General features: G+C 38.4%; 5 protein-coding genes across 7 annotated transcripts; 2 read left to right on the plus strand and 3 right to left on the minus strand.

Moving 5' to 3' along the window:
• Positions 1-630: 630 nt before the first annotated feature.
• Positions 631-9,846, minus strand: LOC6558212 (sodium-dependent phosphate transporter 1-B). Its single transcript, XM_001985165.2, has 7 exons — positions 9,754-9,846; positions 4,486-4,541; positions 3,282-4,413; positions 2,791-3,216; positions 2,560-2,730; positions 1,595-2,498; positions 631-1,483 (listed from the first exon to the last, which is right to left on the minus strand). Exons 3-7 carry the CDS (start codon positions 3,472-3,474, stop codon positions 1,147-1,149), a joined length of 2,031 nt encoding a protein of 676 aa, XP_001985201.1. The 5' UTR covers positions 3,475-4,413; positions 4,486-4,541; positions 9,754-9,846; the 3' UTR covers positions 631-1,146.
• Positions 9,847-10,143: 297 nt separating this feature from the next.
• LOC6558217 (ubiquitin fusion degradation protein 1 homolog) lies at positions 10,144-11,604 on the plus strand. Its single transcript, XM_001985164.3, has 2 exons — positions 10,144-10,602; positions 10,666-11,604. The coding sequence occupies exons 1-2, from the start codon at positions 10,473-10,475 to the stop codon at positions 11,538-11,540; spliced, it is 1,005 nt and encodes a 334-aa protein (XP_001985200.1). The 5' UTR covers positions 10,144-10,472; the 3' UTR covers positions 11,541-11,604.
• Positions 11,538-12,717, minus strand: LOC6558223 (39S ribosomal protein L2, mitochondrial). Its single transcript, XM_001985163.2, has 2 exons — positions 12,100-12,717; positions 11,538-12,040 (listed from the first exon to the last, which is right to left on the minus strand). Exons 1-2 carry the CDS (start codon positions 12,569-12,571, stop codon positions 11,622-11,624), a joined length of 891 nt encoding a protein of 296 aa, XP_001985199.1. The 5' UTR covers positions 12,572-12,717; the 3' UTR covers positions 11,538-11,621.
• Positions 12,718-12,754: 37 nt separating this feature from the next.
• On the plus strand, positions 12,755-19,618 carry LOC6558230 (dual specificity protein kinase splA). 2 transcript variants are annotated; one of them, XM_032743480.1, is made up of 9 exons: positions 12,755-12,991; positions 15,848-16,589; positions 16,653-17,176; positions 17,711-17,808; positions 17,886-18,106; positions 18,169-18,353; positions 18,407-18,502; positions 18,563-18,671; positions 18,736-19,618. In XM_032743480.1, the coding sequence occupies exons 2-9, from the start codon at positions 15,922-15,924 to the stop codon at positions 19,052-19,054; spliced, it is 2,220 nt and encodes a 739-aa protein (XP_032599371.1). In that variant the 5' UTR covers positions 12,755-12,991; positions 15,848-15,921; the 3' UTR covers positions 19,055-19,618. The 2 variants fall into 2 exon arrangements, with proteins under 2 accessions (XP_032599371.1, XP_032599372.1); XM_032743481.1 differs by having other exon boundaries at positions 12,790-12,991; positions 17,889-18,106.
• Positions 15,157-21,629, minus strand: LOC6558235. Of its 2 annotated transcripts, none has more exons than XM_043215554.1 (3): positions 21,488-21,629; positions 20,458-21,426; positions 15,157-15,208 (listed from the first exon to the last, which is right to left on the minus strand). In XM_043215554.1, exons 1-3 carry the CDS (start codon positions 21,499-21,501, stop codon positions 15,178-15,180), a joined length of 1,014 nt encoding a protein of 337 aa, XP_043071489.1. In that variant the 5' UTR covers positions 21,502-21,629; the 3' UTR covers positions 15,157-15,177. The 2 variants fall into 2 exon arrangements, with proteins under 2 accessions (XP_043071489.1, XP_001985197.2); XM_001985161.2 differs by lacking the exon at positions 15,157-15,208 and adding an exon at positions 20,116-20,294.
• Positions 21,630-21,772: the final 143 nt, after the last annotated feature.

The raw sequence follows: 21,772 nt of genomic DNA on the forward strand, positions 1-21,772 counted from the left end.
AAGACTAAACACAACACAGCATTCAACTTTATTTATCGAAGAAACCGCCATTGAAGGAAGGCCTTCACGGTATTCAGCCCATGTCCTGTGGAAATCCACTTTACCATTGATTCGCTGCTGGATCTGCTGTCTTAGAGTCACATAAAGCATCATCGAAATAATTAAAGAAACTGAAGTGAAGCACCCGGATCATCTGCAAAGGCAGTGAAATCTAATTCGGGTTTCTCATTTAAATCCTCCAATTTCTGTTCACATTTCTTTACTTGGTTTGCATATTGGTAACTTGTTAGTTCTTTTTATTAATGGTTTTCTTATATTTCTCCAACTGATTGTTTAACTCCAATCAATTTGATTGAATCGCTATTCATTGAAATTTTTTGTTTTGTAAATTGGATATTTGCTGGTCGCTTTGCTCAATAGTTTCATTATGTTCCTCCAGCTGTTTTATAAACTACTGCAATTGGATTGCATCGCATTAGTTTAGTGGCTTTTCATTATCAGCGACCATTTCGATACTCTGCTACTGAAGATAGAAGGGTATATTGGATATCAGCTTGTCAACCAGTTTGCCAATAAAAAAATACCTAATCAACCCCAAAAAATTGAAGAGCACAATTAAAACACCGAATATTTTATTATATGAGGTTTTCTGTAGTAGTTTGTATTTTATTCATAAGTTTTGCTCTATTGCTTTGAAATTTATCGAATGTAAAATACACTTTTCTTAAAGCTGTCAAAAAGATATTCGAACCAACTCTTTTGTAATTGAAATGTAGTAAACAAATTAAAGGCTGAGTGCTAATAAAAATGCGCTGCATTTTAAGTACTGATACAAAAGCAATAAATTTATGTTGGGATATACAAAAAAAATAAGGATTGTTCACACACAATATTATAATGAGTTCATAAGCAATATCAATACCCATATCAGTTATAATCAGACATGCTAGACATTAAGTAAAATGCTTCTTTCTTTTCATAACATTTTGCTTAGTTAGGTGAGTAATTTGTTGTTGTGTTAAGTTTAAATTTTTTAAGGTGTTCCTTTTTTGGTTTTGTTCTTTCGTTTTTGTTTTTTCGCTTAAGATTTTTCCGAAACATTAGTTTGCTTTTACAAATTAATAATTGAAATGGCTCGATCGGGTCCTAAGCATGCCCACCCATATCATCGACAGCGAGGGCGCAGAGCATGTACATCATTCCGGCGCTGAGAATAGCCGTAACCGGCACAGTAACTATCCACGCATAGGCAATATTCCGAAACAAATGCCAATCGACGCTGCCATCCGCCGCCGCCTCCGGCTGCTGCTGTTCGAGCTGCTCCATCTGTTTGTGCTCCTCAAGCTGCTGTTTGCGGCCGGCAGCGCTCACGTGTCCCACAAAAACAACCGAACCAACTTTGCAATGTGTCGTCGAAACGGGCAAGCCAATTTTGCTGGCCAGCAGAACGGTGATGGCTGCGCCAACTTCAATGGTGAAGCCACTGCAAGCAATTAATATAAATTAAAAGTAAGTAAGTAGTAATAGTAATAGATAACTAATAATAAGCAATATATATTTAACCACAGTCTGTTTGTTTGTTTGTTTTACTCACGTCGATGAGGTGATCTTGGTCAGATCGTTGCCAATGGTTTCGATAACGCGCCGTCCCCAGAGCCAAAGGCCAACAGAGATGCCAATGCCGCCGTATATCAATATATAAATGGGACTCTCCGCCTTCTGCATTACGGAGCCCTCGCGGTAGATCATATAAAGGGCGATGAGGGGACCAATGGCATTGCTCACATCGTTGCCGCCATGCGCGAAGCTGCCAAACGTTGCCGTCAATATCTGCAGGAACGAGAAGAGCATGGACACTTCGGGTGTCTCTGCGCCGCGATTGTTGGCATTACTTTGCGCCTGACGCTTCAGCTCCTCGACCTGTTCATTGAGCGCTTCCTTGCTCTCGATAAGCGGCACCTTGCTGGAATTGGGTGACAATGTGGAGCTAATCATCATTAGATCCAGACTACCGCCACTTTCCACCACCTGCAGATTGTTGTTGGTCGTGGTGGTGGGATTGTTGCTCGCAATTGCATTGCTGGCTGCTCCAAGCTGCTGCTGCTGTTGCTGCGATTTATGCTCCTCCTTGGGCGATTGGACGCGTTTGAAGCACTCCTGAAGTTTGCGTCCATTTTGACGTTGTTGGAGTTGCTGCTGCTGCTGCTGCTCATCGATGTAGTTCAAACTGGTCACAGTCAGATCTGTGTTATCCAGACTCGCCTTGCCCAGCAGATCCTCCGCCTTGCGTATCAGCTCCGGATCGATACGGTAGTCCTCGGCCGGTGCATTATTATTCTTGGCAGCGAGGCCAAATGGCGCCAGCTTAAACGTTCTCGGTGAATTGTCGCTGAGCGAGACCAGCTCGGTGATTTCGGCAATAGCCGGCAAGGGTTTACCCTCGCTGACCAGCGACAGCGGACGGCGCTGCTTCTTGGGACTGCCCGATGGAGACGATTCTGTGCCGGATAAGTTTGATGATTAAAAGTTAAATAATTTAAATTTCATAGCACAACTCACCCACAGAGTCTTCGAAATTGAATTTGACGGGATGCTGGGCGCGCAGCTTCTTGGCAATTGTCCGTCGCTGCAGTGGGACAACGACCAACTGCGTCAATAGCGCCACCAGCAGCGACAAGCCAACGCTAACACTCAACGCTATCCAAGCGGGTATGTTGTCCATATAAAGCACTAGACGTAGGATAAACTATTAATAATTATACCAGGCAGCAGCAACTGGCTGCAACTTACACTTGGGACCATCGAGCACCACGCTAATAACATTGATGAAGAACGTGCAGCCATAGAAAATGGGCAGCGAACGAAAGCCGGCCTTGAGCGGCTCTTGGGCGCACAAGATGAAACGTCTTATGGCCAAATACAATAGAATGCTAACAATGCCGCTCATCACGGGCGAAATGAACCACGAGCCAACAATTGTGCCCAACGTTGACCACTTCAGACCCTCCACGCCGCGTGCCACCAACGAGAAACCAATCGTGGAGCCAACAATGCTGTGCGTACCCGAAATGGGCAACTTCAAAAACGTGGCCACCAGCAGCCAAATTGCGCTGCTTGTCAACGCCGAAACACAGCCAAGCATCAGCACATCCTCATCTCCCTCGTACAAACTAACCTCGAGTATTCCCTTTCGCATCGTATCCGACACCTTGTAGCCTGTAATGGATTAAAGATTGAATTAAGTATGCAAATGCAGACAAATTGACATTCTCCTCACATACCAATTAAAACAGCGCCGGAAATCTCACAAATGGTGGCCAGCACGCATGCCTGACGTATGGTTAAAACGCCGGAGCCGACGCTGGTGCCAAAGGAATTGGCCACATCGTTGGCACCGATGCCAAAGGCCAAAACAAATGCAATCAGAAAGCCAATAATGACCATCCATAGCAAATCTGGTGAGTAGCTCTCCATCGTTGTTGTTTTACTAATTGCAACCTAATTAAAACTTTTGCCAACTCTCTGCCTGTCTACCTGTCTATTTGTCCGTCTGTCTGTCTGCTTGCTCGAAACCAAATTGTGTGTGTAAAATTTTTGGACGGGTTTTAGGGATTGTTTCTTCTTTTTGTGCAAAACAAACGTGTTGGTAAATTATAAAATACAAATACTACAATAAAGAAATAATATATATATGTGGAAAATAATCTTAATTATTAATAATTGAAAAATTCTTTTCAAATATTTTCTAAACAGCCATATTTGCGCTTAGACTTCATTGTTGTTATTTTCATAATGAAAATTAGAAGTACGGTCGCGTTGTGGCACACAAAACAATAACCACAAACCCCTCGGGTTATTATTTGAGCCTCCTCGATCGAAGCTGAAGCTGAAGCTAAAGCTGAAGCCAAAAACTGAAACTTAGCTCAGCTATCCGGCTAAAAGTATGCAATAAGTTAATATTAAAGACTAAACACAAACTGTAATAGTGCGACAACACTGGACGACACTAGACTACACTGGCTAATAAATTAATTATAATAAGATTTATAATAATCAGTTAATAAAAATCTACTCTCTGCCTCTCTCTATCGCTCGCTTGCTCTCTCTCTCTCTTTCTCTATATCTGTGTCTGACTCCTCTTGCAACTTGTAATTAACACCACTTGCGTTGAATCCCTTGGAAAAACTAGCAATAATTTTCTTTTTCTTGTTTGTAGCAGCTAATTTTGTTTTCCATTTAGTTGTTCTTCTTGTTGTTGTATTTGGATTTAACGTTGTTGTTGTTGTTGGTGGTGGTGTTGTTGTTGCTGATGTTGTTGAGTAAGTGTAGTTAGTGTTGTTATTGTTGTGTTTGTTGTTTCAGAGAAGTTTCTTGTTATGTTGAGTAGGAGCTAATGGCAGTTGCCTTGTTTAACTGCAAAAGGTATAAATACAAAAATTATGTAAAATATAATTTAAACTTTAATTAAAATAGTTGATTTCTTACCTGACGTTTAGGACAGCATAATTGTTTCCACGTCAGAGAGAAGATATTCACCATGTCTGCAAGATACATTTCCAATCGGTCAATCAATCAATTCAATTCAACTTAATAAATAATAAATAACTAACTGACTACCCCTAATGCAGTTATTGATCCTTCGTTAGACAGTATCCCTACTATGATGAATAGTTTCCTTCTTCTCGAAACACTTGCTACAAATTAATTGAATAATTGAAAAATTAAAATTGCACATTGCTTAAATTGTTGCAATTTTTGTGTATTAAGGTCACGCTTAGGTAAGTAGTGTATTTGTGTGTAGTTATGACACACTCAGAATAAAATCTGAAACTAGAAAGTTTATCTTGTTTTTTTCGAAATAAAAAAAAAACAATTTCTTAAAATTAGTAAGGTTTTTTTCCTATTTATCAGAAAGATATGGTAATAGAATATATTATTTAAAAAAAAAACATCCTCCGAAATTCATAAAATATTAATGAAATTGGTTTTCTCGTCTGTTATATTTGACTTAGAGTCCCTAAACTAATACCTTTTTTCTTACAAATGAAGTTATATGAATTTTGTAACTTTATGAAATTTTCTTTGTATATGTGAAATCTTAAAATACTTATGTTTAATAATAAATATAAGTACCAAAAAATCTAAATATAATTATTAATTATTAATATACACACACAAAAAAGTTACACTGAAAATCAGACACATTTTTCAATATTTTACAAAAATGTACCATAAGAAAAAAAAAATTTTTAGAAATACACAAAATATACTTTCTGAATAAAAAGGTGAGTCAACGCTTGGCGATTTTGTTTCTCAAGTGTAATTAAATGGTTAATTTGCCCCAAAGATAAGGGTAATTGAAAATCGTGCTCGTATTTTTTGTTTTAATAACGAATGTTTACATTGCTCGGAAACGAGAATCAATTGATTGTTTGTTCATTGCAAATATTATTGTTACTGTATAAAACGGCTACATAAGACGAACACGTGAAATTTTTTTATAGATTACAAAACATTCGTATTTAACGCTTATTGAGGCATAGCCTTGTGAAACAAAGTACAAAAATATCTAAAAGACTAAACTCAAGGTTTAAATGGAAGTAAGCCAATTATAATATTCATAATTATTCTTCAAATAAATTAAGTTTTTTATTTGGATTCCAAATGTAATATTTTATCAGTCAAATACCATAAAAAACTACCAAGAATTTGTAGACCCATTTTATAAAAATTAGTGGTACAGGGTATAATAAATTGCCAGCTTATATTTGGTTCTAGAAATTATATACCTGCCACAGAACAGACTAAAAGTGCTTAAACAATGGCAATGTTTAAACAAAAGAGCTCTTAAAAGGACCCCCAAAGGACCCATATGGGCAATGCAAACCCAAGGGGAGCTCAGGATCTTAACCAAAACAATTCCAGTTTGTTTTTTTTTTTGCTTGTTCAGTTAAAACTTTGCGTAAGTGACGTCTCCAGCGATATCCTCTGTCCCTCGCCCATTCAACTATTTGAATTATATACGCATTTTGCTTGAATAATCGTGAACATAATAATTGTTGGCAATTTGTTGGCACAATTTTGTACGCTCAGCTAAAAATAGACACAAAACACGCAACATTTACGTATGCAGTGCTACCAAAACAGTTTTCGCTGTGCCATTTCAATTTGAAATTGGATAAGATTGAGGATAGGGGTCAGGGTGAAGGGTTTTAACTGGAGGGTCTTAAAAGCCACCCCATTGATTTCAACTGACATGCTAAATTATATGAATGACGTCAGGTAAACAACTCAGAAAACACGCACAAGAAATAATGGCTATTAGATATCCTGTAATTATAGAACTATATATAATACATATAAAAATATATAATAATATGATAAAATAGAATGACTTTTAGATATACTGTACTTAAAGAATTATATATAATAAATAATGACTATTAGATATTCTGTATTGTTAGAATTATATATTATACATAAAAAAATATATAATATGTACAAAATATAATTATAATATAATAATAGAATTCATATATTTAAACACAACCTTCCCACAGCAGTTGCTTATATATATTTGCATTTCCTATATACTATATTATATATATTTCCAATAATTCCAACAATTTCTCTATTGTCCGAAAACACGTGGTATTTAAAGCAATCACATGAATTACACATAAATGGAAACTATTTCAAACACTTCCCATTCATTATGCACAGTGGTTCAATACCAATTGATACAATTTGAAAACTGAGAAATTAAAAAATAGATAACTAAAAAACAACAGCAGAAAAACAGACTTGCATGTCTAGGTGTAGGCAAGAAATACCGTTGCAGCGTCGCCAGCCTTGACACTGTCAAATAAAAATTGCATTTAATTCGCCTTTATTGATTTAATTTGCCGCATTCCATTCAAGGACGAATCACTGCACCAAAGAAACTAAATTTTAAAACTGTAAAACTGGATAAAAATAAAAGGGCGCCCCATTCCTAAACAGTTCCACCCTCAACGCTCAACGGTTGCGCCTCGGCTTTACTCGGGTGGTTGCACAGCGGCAAGTTCAAGGTCAACGCGGGTTGGCCGCCATTTCTTGTTGGTTAATCACAAAACAGGTGAACTGGTTTCTGCAGCAGCAGCGACTCTCAAACTGTGCCATGCAAAATTTCTATTCAACTCAATAATATGGAATTGGATATGCTTTCATCTATGCATGAATGAGTCGACTTTTGGTTGTAAGTCTGTATATATATATATATATATATATATATATATATATGTGTGTGTGTGTGGCAAGCTGCAAAGTAATTAACGAGCACGTGCAACATAGAATGCAACAATAACAACAATGAGCATATTCAATCAATTGAGCGGAAATTTACAAGTAGAAAGTTCAAAGTGAATACCAATTTATTTCAGGTTCAACAATTTACTAAATTAAAGAACGTCAGCATTTTTTAGCTATGTTTTTTCACTCTCAACTGTACTCGCGATATATATTTGCAATTTGGAAAGGGGGAAAAAACATCCATCTTAAAATCTTCATGAGGCCTTTTCGTCATCCCTTTGTGCCAAATTGGAAATGGACATTTTCAGGATAAAAAGTAGTAGAGTTGTAGCATAACATCCCTTCCTATATAAGTCCCATTATAATATATATCCCACCATAACATAACTTAAAAATGTAGAGTCGCTAAATATATTCAAGAAATGAGCACACACATGTGTATATGTGTGTGTGTCTGTATATTATTTGCTAGTCATTCTATTCTTTCTTTTCTTGTTTTTCGTTTTTTATTTATATCTTTTTTCTACAGCAAAATCACGAGTTTGTCGGCTGATATGAAAACGTGTGCGTTAACCAGACTAGAAGAACAACAAAAAAAAACATTCCAAAAATATATATGGATGGCGACTATAAAAAAATTAGCACCAAGAAAGATTGGCAACGACTATGAAATACACTTGCAAGAAAAATGGCACATGTATAAAATCATCACTGCTATATTATATATATTTTATGATATATTATAAATATATATTTACAAGTCATTCCGATGCTGATCGATTTTTGTTGAGTACATTGTCAAATTCATATTAAATAAAACAAAAATAGTTGATAAAACTGAAATACTCGAAACAAAGGGTATTTAAAAAGTTGTTGACAACGTGCTAAAACTTCTTAATGGTACACACAAGCACACACACACACATAGCAAAAGTACCAAATCTACATACACAAAAGCAAATACGAAGCTGGGACAAAAGCTAAGCACAAAAAGAAAGAAAAACACAAGCTTACACAAAATGCGTTAAATGTTTATAGATGAGCCAATCAAAGGTGAGAGGAGTTGACTGTTAACTGTACTTTGCCAACAGTTTGAGCTGCAATGGAATTCTTTTTATTGTCTGTGCCCTTTTTTCCTCCATTCCTGGCGACCTTGTTAGGGTGGTTGCTGCTGCTGGTGCTGCAACCAATCATTCTGTTCTGTTTACTCATGATATCATCTATGCAGAGAAATTATTGCTTCTGTGCAATTGAACAAATATACATATATATATGTATATATATATATATATATATATATATATATATATATATGTATATACAGGCTTATGTTCATATGTAAGTATTCTCCTGGTTTGACGTAAGCGCAAGGAAATAAATATAAAATATTTCTCATATTGAATATTCATATGTGAATGCATACACATACACACACACACACATATATATATATATGTATGTATACAGAAATCGCGAAATACGCCGGTACAGTTTTACAGTCACCGAGTCGAAGCAGCATCCAAGCGGACAGCTTCAATGTCAAATGCATGTTTTGTCCGCCTGAGCTTAACACACACACACATACACACACACATATTAACACAATGTACAAGTATTTGCAATATTTAAAAATATGGCGAAAGCTTTTTTCTTAGTACGCAAGCGATAAACTGTACAACACTTAATTGAACCATCACGTGAAATTCTAATAGGAATCGAAGACAAAGAAGAAGCAGTCGCAGACTGAGAGGCGCTTGTGAATCATGACACGTAAGAGGTAGTTACGTGGGAGGGGGTGGGTAGGTATAACATGACTTATAAGGGATATCCAATAAATTCCCAATACTATGAAATGCGTCTGATCGGATTGTGCGCTGTGTTGTTGTTGTTCTTCTTGTTGTTGCAGCAGCTGCGCAACAATGAATCGACAACAACAAACTTGAAAACAGCTGCACATGGCAGCAGCGCATGCCAAACTTTACGACGTGTGTGCAAAGTTAAGGACATCAAATAACTGTACCAGCGATTTATATTAATTATTCACAAATGAAATACAATTGTGAAGAAGAAGCAGAACAAGTTTATTTTCTGTTATTTTTTTTATGTCTTGTGCCCTTTAAAAGTTCAAATCATTTATTGATTTTTCGCGGCAAAGTAATTACGTTTGTTGTTGTTCAAAACGCTTTAAAGCATGAAGAAAAAATGTCTAATTTAAATATGTATATGCATAAGCACACACACACACATGCACGCAGACTCCCACACACACAGAGACAGACACGCGGACTGCTAGAAAAAAACACGCGGCGCCAGCAGGACTACGCAAGGATACACAGGCGTATATATATATGTGCCAATATACACCCACTTAAATATACACACATTGAACATTGAATAGTGGCGTGTGTTAACCAAAATTTCCCTTTTTTATACGATTGCAGTTTATAGTTGAAGTTTACTCACTTGAATAGCAGCACTTTTTCAAATCACAATTTATTGGATGTGAAATTAAAGCGTCACGAACGCGCGCGCACTGCTGCGACCACCGGCTATCTGAGAATGACGATATTTCCTATTATCGATATGTTGTTATACTCAATGCCAATTAATCGATAGATAGTGCAAGACTCCACCGCAAAAATTTCTCCGAGCCATATTTCGATTTCAAATTTATCGTTTTTGAATTTTTTGTTAAATTTTAAGCAAATAAAATCTTATGAATTTAATGATATAAGATATTAACAATATTGATAGTTTTAGCTTGTGTTAGAAATAAAATATTGCCAACTGTTAATACAAGTTGATGTTATTAGCAGTGACTGCAATAACAGAAAACAGACTACAAAAAAAATCGAACAAATCGTGACAATAAAAAATATTAAATAAACTTAAAAAATGTTACGAAATAAAATATTGCCAATTTAATTGAATTTCATAATTTTAAAATTTATGCACAAATAAGCAGTGATAGTCTTTGTTAAAAATAAGTTATTCCAAACTGTTAGTAACAGTTGGTTTTGAGTTATTGGTGACTGTTATGTGCAATAACAGAAAAAGAACAACAGAAAAAAAATCGAGCAAATCATTGTCACAAAAAGAAACAAAAGAAACTTGAAAAATTCCAAAACACAAATATAAAAAACTAAAAATCGTTTTGTGTTGGTGTGTGCTAGAGAGACGCAATGTTTCATTTCAGTGGCTTCAACATGATGTTCCCCGACGGCGGACGCAGTTTCCAGGCCACCTACAAATGTTTCTCCGTCTCAATGCTGCCCGGCAACGAACGCTCAGATGTCGAAAAAGGCGGAAAAAGTACGTTAAAAAATATGATAAAACCAAAAAATTAAACGTAAATTTGAAAATAAAATTTTGCAGTTATAATGCCACCATCGGCGCTGGATTCGCTGACACGTCTCAATGTGGAATATCCGATGTTGTTCAAGCTGACGAACAAAAAGAAATCTCGATCTTCGCACGCCGGCGTCTTGGAATTTGTGGCGGATGAGGGAAAATGCTACTTACCCTATTGGATGATGGACAATCTGCTGCTCGAGGAGGGTGACATACTCAGCATTGAGAGCGTATCACTGCAAGTGGCGACATTCTCGAAATTTCAACCGCATAGCACCGATTTTCTGGATATAACCAATCCCAAAGCCGTTCTGGAAAATGCTCTGCGAAATTTCGCCTGTTTGACCAAAGGCGATGTCATCGCCATCAAGTACAACAAGAAGGTGTATGAGCTGTGTGTGCTGGAGACGAAGCCCGGCAATGCGGTCAGCATCATTGAGTGCGACATGAATGTGGAATTTGAGGCGCCCGTCGGCTATAAGGATCACAGCGAACAGCAGCAGGCAGCGCAACTGGCGGGCAACCAAGCAGCTGGAGGCAGTGGTGGAGAAACGGGTGCTGCTGCTGGTGGTGGAGCTGGTGGCAGCAACGCTGGTGCTGGTGGCTCAGCCCTGCTCGAGGAGGTCGTGGAGACGTTCAAGGGCTCCGGCGTGCGGCTCGATGGCAAGAAGAAAAAGGATAGCCAACTGGAGACACCGGTGCTGAAGAAAATGCTGCCACGTGGCGTCCCAGACTATGATTATCAGTTTGGCCTCTTGCGCTTCGATCGCGCCATCAAACCGATTAGCGATCGTGTCCAGCAGGAGGCCGTTGCCAACACGGGCGGTGAGCCGGGCGCTGGCCAAGATGCCGACAGTTTCCATGGCACCGGTTTCTCCATGAAGAAGACGCGCAAATAATACGGATCATATATATATTTATATCTGCTCTACATAGAAATTAGTAAATATAAATTGTAAAAAAACCAATCAAAAATCGAATCACAAATTAAGCGTCAATTTGAGCTCCGGTTCCTGGGGTTGAGCTGGCGGCGCAATTGTCGTCATTGGTGGTAAACGGCGTACTTTGCGTCCATGTTTGCCTTGCTTGCGTTGCCACAAACCGGAACGCGGTCGATTGCCCAATTGACGCATTCGTTGAGCACTACCCACATGCTCCTTGTTGTGCTCGATGTTGGACAAGCGGCCCACCGTTGCCATGCAAATCCTGTCGAAGGCGAACTCCCGCTTGGAGGGCAGCTGAACGACGACTTTGTCATCGAATTTGCGCAGAATAGTGCCAAAGGTGCCGGCGGCATGGATCAAATGACACAGTTGGCCGGGATTCTTTTCTAGGCAATGGATGCGTGTGCCGACGGGCAAAGCGCCTAGCGGATAAGCATCGCCATCATTGGGACGCACTGCAGCATGAAGAGTTGTGTTTATATACAGAATTTACATGAACATATCATTGACTCACCTGGAATCCTTGGAATCACTCGCGATGTTTTCAGTATGTCACCCTCGCGCATATTCTCCGTGGCCAATATGTACTTGAGCTCATCGCCGACAGCAACCAGGGCAACCTTTGCCGTGCGACAACCATCCCGGAGCAGTTCAACGACTCGCTCCTCTTGGGGAGCTCCCTCAGCTGGACCATCGCGCACCCATTTGATCCAACGATATTGCTGCTTGATGCCACCGCCAATACCTTTGGCCACTAGGCGACCACTCACCGGATCTCGCCCGGCCAGATGAGTGATCTTCAGCGGTTCCACAGTATATTCCTCGGGAAAGTGAACGATGCGCCGAAATTGTTGTCCTGCACCCGGTTTTGGTTTCTCGACGAGTTTCGTTTTGCAGCGATGCAGTTGAAGTGTTGCGGCTGCCACAATGCGCTGCTGTTGCAGTTGCAAGCCGCAATTGGCGAGCAGTCGTGTTAAGCTTTGCATTGTACACAGCAAATTCGTTTTAATTCAGTATTGAAATAGCAACAAAAAATACTCCAATTTTGGTTACGAAAACATTTAACAGAATTGCTGCGCACTGTTAATGTTAAGAACAGCTGTGTATGTGACCAGGTTGGTTTTTTCCGCGTGTCTGTTCAAATTTGGTTGAGGCAAAATGTTCAACACATCTTCAGGGTTGGAGTGTGTGTGCTTCTTCTTCTCAATCGTCACGTCGTGTGGGCAGCTGCTGCGGAGCGCGCTGCAAGCAAATAAGAATTGAAAAAGAAGGAAAAAACCGCATTAAAATTTGTGAAAAAGTGCACAAAACACGTTTAAATTAAGCCTAAAATTCAGGGTGTTAAGCGAATTTGGAAAATACATTGCACAAAAACATTCACAGCGAGAACGGGCAGTTAAAGAGAGGTACGCAAAAAAAAGAAAATAATAATAATAAACAAGGCGAACGAGCCGATAGAAAGAAAAATAATATACACACACAAACATGCTGTTGATATACACACACGCACGCACACACATACGAACGCTGAGTGGCGAACGAACTGCACGAAAAAACGTGTTGTGTGCTAAATTTTCTGTGCAAAAAATAGAAAACGCAAAAACAAATACTAGCTAAAACGAAATAATAATAAAAAGCGAGAAAAAACCAAAACAGTTGAGTTTGATAATCAAATGTAACAACAAAGAATAGTACGTATTTATAAATAAATTGGAAAACAGAGTAGAACTTAATTGAAGCCAGCGAAAGAAATATAAATAAAAATATATTTGTTATTTTGGAACATGTTCCAAGTGATGTACATGTGTATGTATGTATATACGTATGTTGTTACTAGTGTGTGTATGCGTGTGAGTGTGTTTGTGTGTACCCTTAACTGTGTGTACAATTTTAGTGTGAGGTGGAAAGAAAAAAAAAGCGGGCGGCAAGTTTACGCAATCGCCAACCAACGAGCGACGCAACATATTCATATATACACATAATATATACATACATACATATATATTTATATATAAATATGTATATGTGCCTGTATATGTGTCTATGTGATGTACATTGTGAAAAGTGTGCTTTTCGTATGTTTACTGTTTTTTTTTTGGTCTGTCATTTTGTCCACAGGCAAACAAGACAAATACATATTTACATTTTCACATGCATACACACATATGCAGCTTTGCATGTACATACAAATGTATATGTATGTGTGCGTGTGTGTGTGTGTATAGTCAAGCAGGTGGAGTCGCGCCGACGTCGTTTGTTTTTTATTTTTTTCGGCTCCGTTGCTAGCTGAAAAATCAACGAGCGGCATTTTTACGCATTTTCAATATGCCCACACATACACTCACATTTATACATGCCTTGCTGTGTGTGTGTGTGCTTGTTTATGTGTATGTATGCGCGCGTACTTGCCTATGGCTATGTGTGTGTATGTGTATTTTGGTGTTTTTATTTATTTATTGTGTTTCTGTTTTGCTGATGCGGGGCAGCAGAATCGTAGCAGTGACCTAACGACGTACATGCATATGTATGTGTGTATGCGTATATGTTTGCTTTGTTGTATTTATTTTTATAGCATTTTATTTACGTTGTTTTTCGTTAATTTTATTTTGGTTTCATTTTGCATGTTAGCGCATGTAATCTTCAATCGATTGAATGGGAGCCATGTGGGGGCTAGGCCTTTTTTGTTATATACATATATTTGTATGTATGTAAATACGTATAATACATTTATTGTTTTTTGTGTATGTATGTACATATGTATGAATATCCATTCATATGATTGCTGTTAAAAAAAACAAAGTGAGCACGCTACTTAAAACAGTGTTGCCAACAGAACTCAATAAGCTTACTGGCAAAAATTTAACTGTCAATCGCTGCCGATCCATCAATTGAGCATAATATCAAATAAACTTAATAGATGAGTTCCTTTTTTTTTTTATTTATTTATGTTTTTTTTAGGCATTATTTGCAAATTGCTATTCGTAATAAAAAAAAAAAAAAACTAAAAATGAAAAATATTTACAATTTCATGTAATTATATACTAAATGGAAATAAAGCACGTTTTCTCATAATTTGATACATTTGGCAACACTGGCCACATCGGGACTCGACTCGACAACTAATTGTCAAGCGTAAACAGAACGTTGCAGGCAGCACTGAGCACTTTCTGCTTTACTCTTCTCGCGCGTTGCACAATAGAAAAATATCAATTTCTATCTGAAAACGTAGTCCGCTTTTTTAGAGCTTTATTTATTTGTAGCTTTGCGCCGCCGGTAGCTGCTCCAATAAGCTCTCTATTGTATGTTTTTGGGGCTTAATGCTCTCTCTGCGTCTGCAGCCCGGGCAAATTGATGCCGCATCAAAGAAAAAATGAGCGCACGCGCGCACAACGCCTCCTCTCTCCCAACGCATTGTGTTTTGCCGTGCGTGCGTGTGTGTGTGTTTTCGTTTACTCACGTAGTGCCGCAACGTAGTAGTAGTAGTGTTATTATTGTTTTTATTGTTGTGAGAGTTGTTTTTGCTTGTTGCCGAGTGCTGTGAGTAAGAGTTTGTATGTATGCATGTATGTCCGTGTGTTGTATGTGTGAGCGGCTATGGTAGCAAAACATGAGCAAAGCAAAAACTGAAAAAGAAACGAAATGTAAGTACATATGTTTTCATAAACATATATACGCATTTAGGTATGGATGTGCGTGTGTAGTGGTCTCTGCGAAGTAGGAGACGACGACAAACTGCTTATACAGAGAGTGCTGTGTATGTATGTGTATGTGTGTGTATATTTGGAAAATATTTAGCGTGTGTTTTTTGGGCTGACGAAAAACCTTGAGCATAAAATAAAAAAATAGAAAAACTAGAAACACGCGTGAAAAGCTGCACAAGTAAATTAATTATCTTAATTTTTTGTGTCGTGGGTCGATCGGTGAGCAACACGCGCTTTTTTATTTGCAACCAACTTTTAAGCGCGCTGCATACAGAAAGAAAAAACCAAACGAAACAAATAAAAAGCAAAGGCTAAAAAAAATAAATAAATAAACAAAAACAATGCTGTGTGTGTGTATGGTGTGCGTCTGTGTGTGTGCAATAATATTTTTTTTGTTTATCAGCGATAAGTGCTAATTATAAAAAAGGAAGAACACACAATAATAAGAAAATAATAATAATAATGAAATTAAAATTAAAATAATAATAATATTAGGAATATTAATAAGAATAACAATAATAAAAATAATATTCTTAATAATAATTTGTCTGCCATTTCTAGTTTGACTACGAAATAAACAAGAAATAGCAGCAAAGGCCGAAAGCAGAAGTCAGTGTGTAAGTGGATACCTCTAAATGGCTGCCACAACAACAACAACAACACTAGCAACAACCACCAATATAAGCAACAACAACAACATTAGCAACAGCAGCAGCAACAACAACAACAATCACATTGTAACGGTACACACCGTTTTAAACACACCCACCTCCGCAGCAGCAGCAGCAACAGCAGCAGACGCGGCAACTGTTGCCATAGCCAAGGACATGCTGCAGCTTCATCATGGCGCCGCTGCAGCGTTAAACAACAACAATAATAACAATAATAATAATAATACTATTAACAATAGCAGCGCCGAATTGGCAAACAATCAAAATAATAACAACAACAACAGCAACAACCACACAGCAAACCACCCACCTGCCCATGCCCACACCCATGTTGTAGTCGGATCGAGTTCACCCCCAGCAGCAGCAGCAAATGCAGCTGCTTTTGGTGTGCTGCGCTTCAATGAGGATCTGTTGCATATAACGGACGAGGTGACAGTGATTGGACGCAACTCGTCCACATCCCTGGTGCACTTCAACGTGGCCGAGAACAATTTGGTGTCTCGCAAACATTTCCAGGTGCTCTACGATCCGGAGCGTCGCGCCTTCTTTGTGCAGTGCCTCAGCAAGAATGGCATATTCGTTGATGATTTCCTGCAGCGACGCAATGTGGATCCACTGCGATTGCCGCAACGGTAAGTGCTCAATTCGCTTTGCAATTCTCCTCAATTCATGTTGAATCCATATCAATTTTGCAGCTGTTTCTTTCGATTTCCGAGCACCGAGATACGCATCGAGTTTGAGAGCTTTGTGTCTGCGCCGGCGGACAGCAGTGCGAACGATGCCGCCGCCGCCGTCGCACCCATCCTAAGCAGTCCGGCTGGAGCAGCAGCGGCAGCTGCAGGTGGAACTGCTGTTGGCCATGTCATAATAACGCCGCCGCCACGTGACGAACTGCACTCGTTGCAAGCGTCGCATCATCACAACCAGCACCAGCAGCAGCAGCAGCCAGCGCATCACAGCATGCAACAGCAGCAGCAACAGCAGCAATCGCTGCCACAGCATCATCCCCTCCCACTCCCACATACAACACAACACCTGCTTCACAACACATCGCTGCAACAGCAGCAGCAGCAGCAGCGCCTTCCCGGCGGAGCAACGCCAGCTGCTGCCACACAGCTGTTGGCCGGCGGCGGCGTCGATGGAACTGCTGCCATCTACTCACCACTCAAGATTTCAATACCCAAGAAGGAGCAGAAGAGTCCCTATCTGTCACCAACTGGCAAGTGGAATTCTCTATTTTCAATTAACTAAAAAAAAAAAAAAAAAAAAAATCCAATTGGAATTGTCGTATCCCATAGGAATTTGCAGTTTAAGTTAAGCCGTGCTCAAATTTATTAGTCATGAACTAAAGTTTTTAATGTCTATCAGCAGCCAAATCAATCTATGGTTGAAATCAACTAATATTTGCTTTTCAAGTTAAAAACTCGACGCAAAGCTGTGCAAATAAAAAAAATATTTGTGCGTCTTTTTTTAACTAGGAAATTTGACTTTTTTTTTTTTTCATTTCTTAAACACAATGGTAACTTGGGCATTTATTGTCTATGTGCTAATGTTGCCACAAAATCTGTTGCGTATTCGTCAAAAGAAAAAGAATGATATAAATGATCAGACTGAGGAGGAGGCAACTGCTGCATGCAACAGCAGCAGTAGTCGCACTCAAGTAAACAAATATATTTAATATGTTTAGTTAAATAGCAAAGTAATACCAATTGTGAAATCAACTAATCTGCTGTTTTTAAACGTTTTACTACAGGTACAATAAGCGCTGCCAACAGTTGTCCGGCTAGTCCTCGTCAGGGCTTTCACCAGAATCAGGCCAACAGCTACAACAATTATAGCAACAACAATACGGTGAGTATTCCTTATCTCTCTCTTGATTGATTGTGGCATATATTAAATATATTTTCTTTTATGATTTGCAATTGCAGCAGGATCTATTCCAGACACCGTCTACAGCCAGTTATAACCACAATGAGAAGCCGCCGTATAGCTACGCTCAGCTAATTGTTCAGGCCATATCTGCCGCGCCCGACAAACAGCTGACACTCTCTGGCATTTATTCATTTATTGTCAAGCATTATCCCTACTATCGCAAGGAGACCAACAAGGGCTGGCAGAATTCCATACGTCATAATCTCAGTTTAAATAGGTAGGTTACTGAAACGACAAAACTTTTAACTCAACTTTAATCATCGTTGTCTGCTTGCGCAGGTATTTCATCAAGGTGGCTCGCTCGCAGGATGAGCCCGGCAAGGGTTCGTTCTGGCGCATCGATCCGGACAGCGGCGCCAAGCTGATCGATCACAGCTATAAGAAGCGTCGCCAGCGCAGCAGCCAGGGCTTTAGGCCGCCATACGGAATGCCGCGCTCGGCACCCGTCTCGCCCAGTCATATGGGTAAAATTGCATTCCCAAATCAAGTCTCCATAATCTAATCTCTCTGAATGTAGATAACTCACGCGAGAGCTCACCGCTTCAGGACATTGTGCTGCAATCGGCACCTGGCTCACCCGGCATGTCTCTCGAGCAGCGCGCCGCCGATGCTGGTGAGCAGCAAATAGATAATTATTATTGGGTTTTTATTTACATTTTATCAAAACTTGCAGAAATTATCTACAACTCTCAAAATGCACACCAGCACCAACAGCAGCAGCAACAGCAGTCGCAACAGCAACAGCCGCCACAAACGATGGCCAATAATTCCAATCAATTCAAGTGAGAATTGTTTTAAATCAAATATATTGTATAGATGAAATAATTATATATTTTTAAATTGCAGCAGTGGCAGTCCATACTACGTAACCAATCAAAATGCCGGCGTTACTGTGCAGCAGGCGCATGTGGATGGCGGTGGAGGTGGAGGTGTTGGCGCTTTGATTGCGCTCAAGCGAAATCACATAATGACCGTGTCGCATCCGGCGCCACCAACGCTCCATCAACAGCAGCAGCAGCAACAACAGCAACAGCATCCTGAGATTATCTACGAAGAGCTGCCAACGGATTATAGCGGTCACATGGATGCCGCCGAGGAGGAGTGCGTCACGGCGACAGATGCCACAGCGGCCAAGCGTCCCAAATACGTATCCGAGGTGCTCTGATGCGTACGCATCCAGAAGCAGCAACACAACAAAGGCAAATCGTAATTCGCAGTGAAACGCTGTGTGTGGAAATCGGCGGCGGAGCGGCAGCGACGGCGGAAACTCAGAACCGTTAGAAACCAAGCAAAAATGCAAAACAAAGCCCACTTGAAGGAAACAACTTCCAGAAAGCATAAAATTAAAAAAAAAATCTATATATATATAAAACAGAAAGAAAAAAAAGTATCTCCATCTTGTATATTGAATTTGCCAATCCCCCAAAACACCATTGAAATCCAAGCGGAAACAAACAAAAAACGAGAAAAAATGCGAAGAAAAACCAAAATTGAAACGGAAATGTTTATAAATAATATAACTGTGAGATTGTGTTTTAAGTGTTTAAGACCGTACAACGGTTAAGACGGCATGCAAACACTTTTCAAAAAAAAGTCCTCATTTACGATTTAACCCTTAGCTCTGACGAATTCAATATGCTCGATGACGCTACTCTCTAAGTACATATAATAAAAATTAAGGTTTAAATCGAAGTAATGCAAATAACACACACAAAAAAAAAGCAAGCTAAAATTAAATATATATATATATATATATATGTATGTATACCTAAATATATACATGTATATATATATATAGAAGATTATACGATTGATTATTGTAATGATGTTTAAGATGTTATAGCTATGTGACCGAATGAGAGAGAAAATAGGGGTAAAAACAACCAACAACCACACAAATAACAAACAAACAGGCGAATGAATATTATTACCTATCTACATACCTTTACCTATATCGATCTAAATATAAATAAATATATATCTATATATATATATATATACAATATATAAATATATATATATAAAGTATATACAAAAAATATTAAAAACTAAACAAAATGATAAATATCTACAAATTTACGGATACAAATACAAAATAATGCAAAAAAAAAACCATCTAAGTATAAATCAAAAACCAATCGAAAAAACAATTGCACTTTATTTCTTAATAATGAAGAAAATCCCATTTAAGTGTTTGGACAAATTGTGTATTAAAACAAAAAAAGCAAATGTCAAAACTTGTCGTTTTATTTCAGCATTTCGAAAAGTTAAAGTTAAGTTTTCGTTTTATTTTTGTATTTGTAAAGCATTATACTATTGTAGACTTCATCAACAACAAAAAGTATGTGGATTTTGTTATTTCTTTCAAGTTTCAATATCTCCTTTCACCGATAAAAATAAGTAATCTGAAAATTTCATAAAGATAAGCTTACAATAAATAGATTATCGTTAATTTGTTTTCTTGTTGACAATCTGACACATTTATTATCGCTTTATCAGTTCACCAAAAAACATAACAGTTAAGATTATAGATTGATTTGTGTTTGATTTTATTGCTTTCCACCTTACCTTGCCCGATACTGATTTAATAGATGGTTCATGCGACGAATGCGACCACATTGGATTTTGTATAATATTTCATATTTATCCTCTAATGTTAGAAATTTGGATTTGCCGGGTCCATCGTAGAACTCCTCGCCAGACATTATTGAAAAATTGATTTGACCAAATATATCATTGCAAAATTTCTCACGTAGCTTCTGGCATTCTTTTTCTTGAAGATCACATGCAGATTTTGTGCAATTATTTTCCACTTCATCATCCACGTTGTGTCCATCTAGTTTGGTTCTTTCTATGCGATTATTATTTATTTCGATTTCGCCATATTTAGGATTTTCGTTGCCTGCTTCGACAGCATTATTCTCCATTGTGGTTATTTTATCTAGAAATCCGTTGAATTGCAAGTACTTTTCAATCATTTTATAGCGCAGAATCTCTCGTTTATATTTTTTGGTTATGGCCATATAATGAGCAAAGACATCGGTGCTCAGGCGAAGAACTCGACTGCAAAATAGGTGTTTGACTTGAGTCCTTAATAGGATCAAAGTAACATGTTTGATCAGAGACTCATTGTCGAAGATATGTCCCAATTCAAATAAAGCAATTAGATCCTCAATTTTCATGGTGTTCGCCCGTTCAGTCAGAATGGAAAGACAGTCCTCCCTTAGGGATGGCACCAGCCACCGATTGCCGCAGACAAACAAATCCATTATTGTCTCACTGTCACATGAATTCAGCATATTTAGATCGTAGGTGTAAATATATTCGCGAAATGTTTTAAATATGATCGGTGAGGTGTCATCCAGGGTAAATTCTTTCGCTGCGGAATTCCCTAATTCAGTCAAAAACATTCGCTTGAAGAACTCCGAGGCATTGGCCAATATAACTTTATGACATTCGAATGTTGCGGTGCCCACGTTAATAATGCAATCAACAAAGTTGTCATCGCGGCAAAGGTTTTTGGCGGCATTCAACAACCTTCAAATAAATATTCTCATATAGTGCCATAAAATTCTGAAATTAAAGCCGCCAAGCTTACGATTGAGTGCTCATTGTTTTCCAGGGAAATAAATTATTAAAGCTGTCGAGAAATGCCGTCCAAGTCCTATGGAAAGTGATTGATTTGGTGCTGGATAACGACGGACAGAACTTCGATAAGATTAAATTTTCAATCCAATCGATAATTCTCACTTCCCAATTAATTTCGAATTAGTTTGAATACTGAATTCAAGGATAAGCGAAAACAGTTAATAACATTTGCGTATAATAATTCTTGATTCTTTTGTGGCAAACTAGCTTTAAAATAGTCGTTGCGCAGCACTGC

Source organism: Drosophila grimshawi, unplaced genomic scaffold, assembly GCF_018153295.1.
Source record: "Drosophila grimshawi isolate 15287-2541.00 unplaced genomic scaffold, ASM1815329v1 contig_44, whole genome shotgun sequence".
Taxonomy (NCBI): Eukaryota; Metazoa; Arthropoda; class Insecta; order Diptera; family Drosophilidae; genus Drosophila; species Drosophila grimshawi.

What these genes read in the sequence shown, in the direction of transcription:
- LOC6558223 (XM_001985163.2), bottom strand. Translation starts at nt 12,571, where the DNA reads ATGCAAAGCTTAACACGACTGCTCGCCAATTGCGGCTTGCAACTGCAA. An exon ending in AGTGATTCCAAGGATTCCAG is followed by an intron (nt 12,041 to 12,099) that starts GTGAGTCAATGA and finishes TTCATGCTGCAG; the next exon opens with TGCGTCCCAATGATGGCGAT.
- LOC6558212 (XM_001985165.2), bottom strand. Translation starts at nt 3,474, where the DNA reads ATGGAGAGCTACTCACCAGATTTGCTATGGATGGTCATTATTGGCTTT. An exon ending in TTCCGGCGCTGTTTTAATTG is followed by an intron (nt 3,217 to 3,281) that starts GTATGTGAGGAG and finishes AATCCATTACAG; the next exon opens with GCTACAAGGTGTCGGATACG. An exon ending in CAATTTCGAAGACTCTGTGG is followed by an intron (nt 2,499 to 2,559) that starts GTGAGTTGTGCT and finishes TATCCGGCACAG; the next exon opens with AATCGTCTCCATCGGGCAGT.
- LOC6558235 (XM_001985161.2), bottom strand. An exon ending in TTAAATCAGTATCGGGCAAG is followed by an intron (nt 20,295 to 20,457) that starts GTAAGGTGGAAA and finishes TGAAATTTTCAG; the next exon opens with ATTACTTATTTTTATCGGTG.
- LOC6558217 (XM_001985164.3), top strand. Translation starts at nt 10,473, where the DNA reads ATGTTTCATTTCAGTGGCTTCAACATGATGTTCCCCGACGGCGGACGC. An exon ending in TGTCGAAAAAGGCGGAAAAA is followed by an intron (nt 10,603 to 10,665) that starts GTACGTTAAAAA and finishes AAAATTTTGCAG; the next exon opens with TTATAATGCCACCATCGGCG.
- LOC6558230 (XM_032743480.1), top strand. Translation starts at nt 15,922, where the DNA reads ATGGCTGCCACAACAACAACAACAACACTAGCAACAACCACCAATATA. An exon ending in TCCCTATCTGTCACCAACTG is followed by an intron (nt 17,177 to 17,710) that starts GCAAGTGGAATT and finishes GTTTTACTACAG; the next exon opens with GTACAATAAGCGCTGCCAAC. An exon ending in GCAGCGCGCCGCCGATGCTG is followed by an intron (nt 18,503 to 18,562) that starts GTGAGCAGCAAA and finishes CAAAACTTGCAG; the next exon opens with AAATTATCTACAACTCTCAA.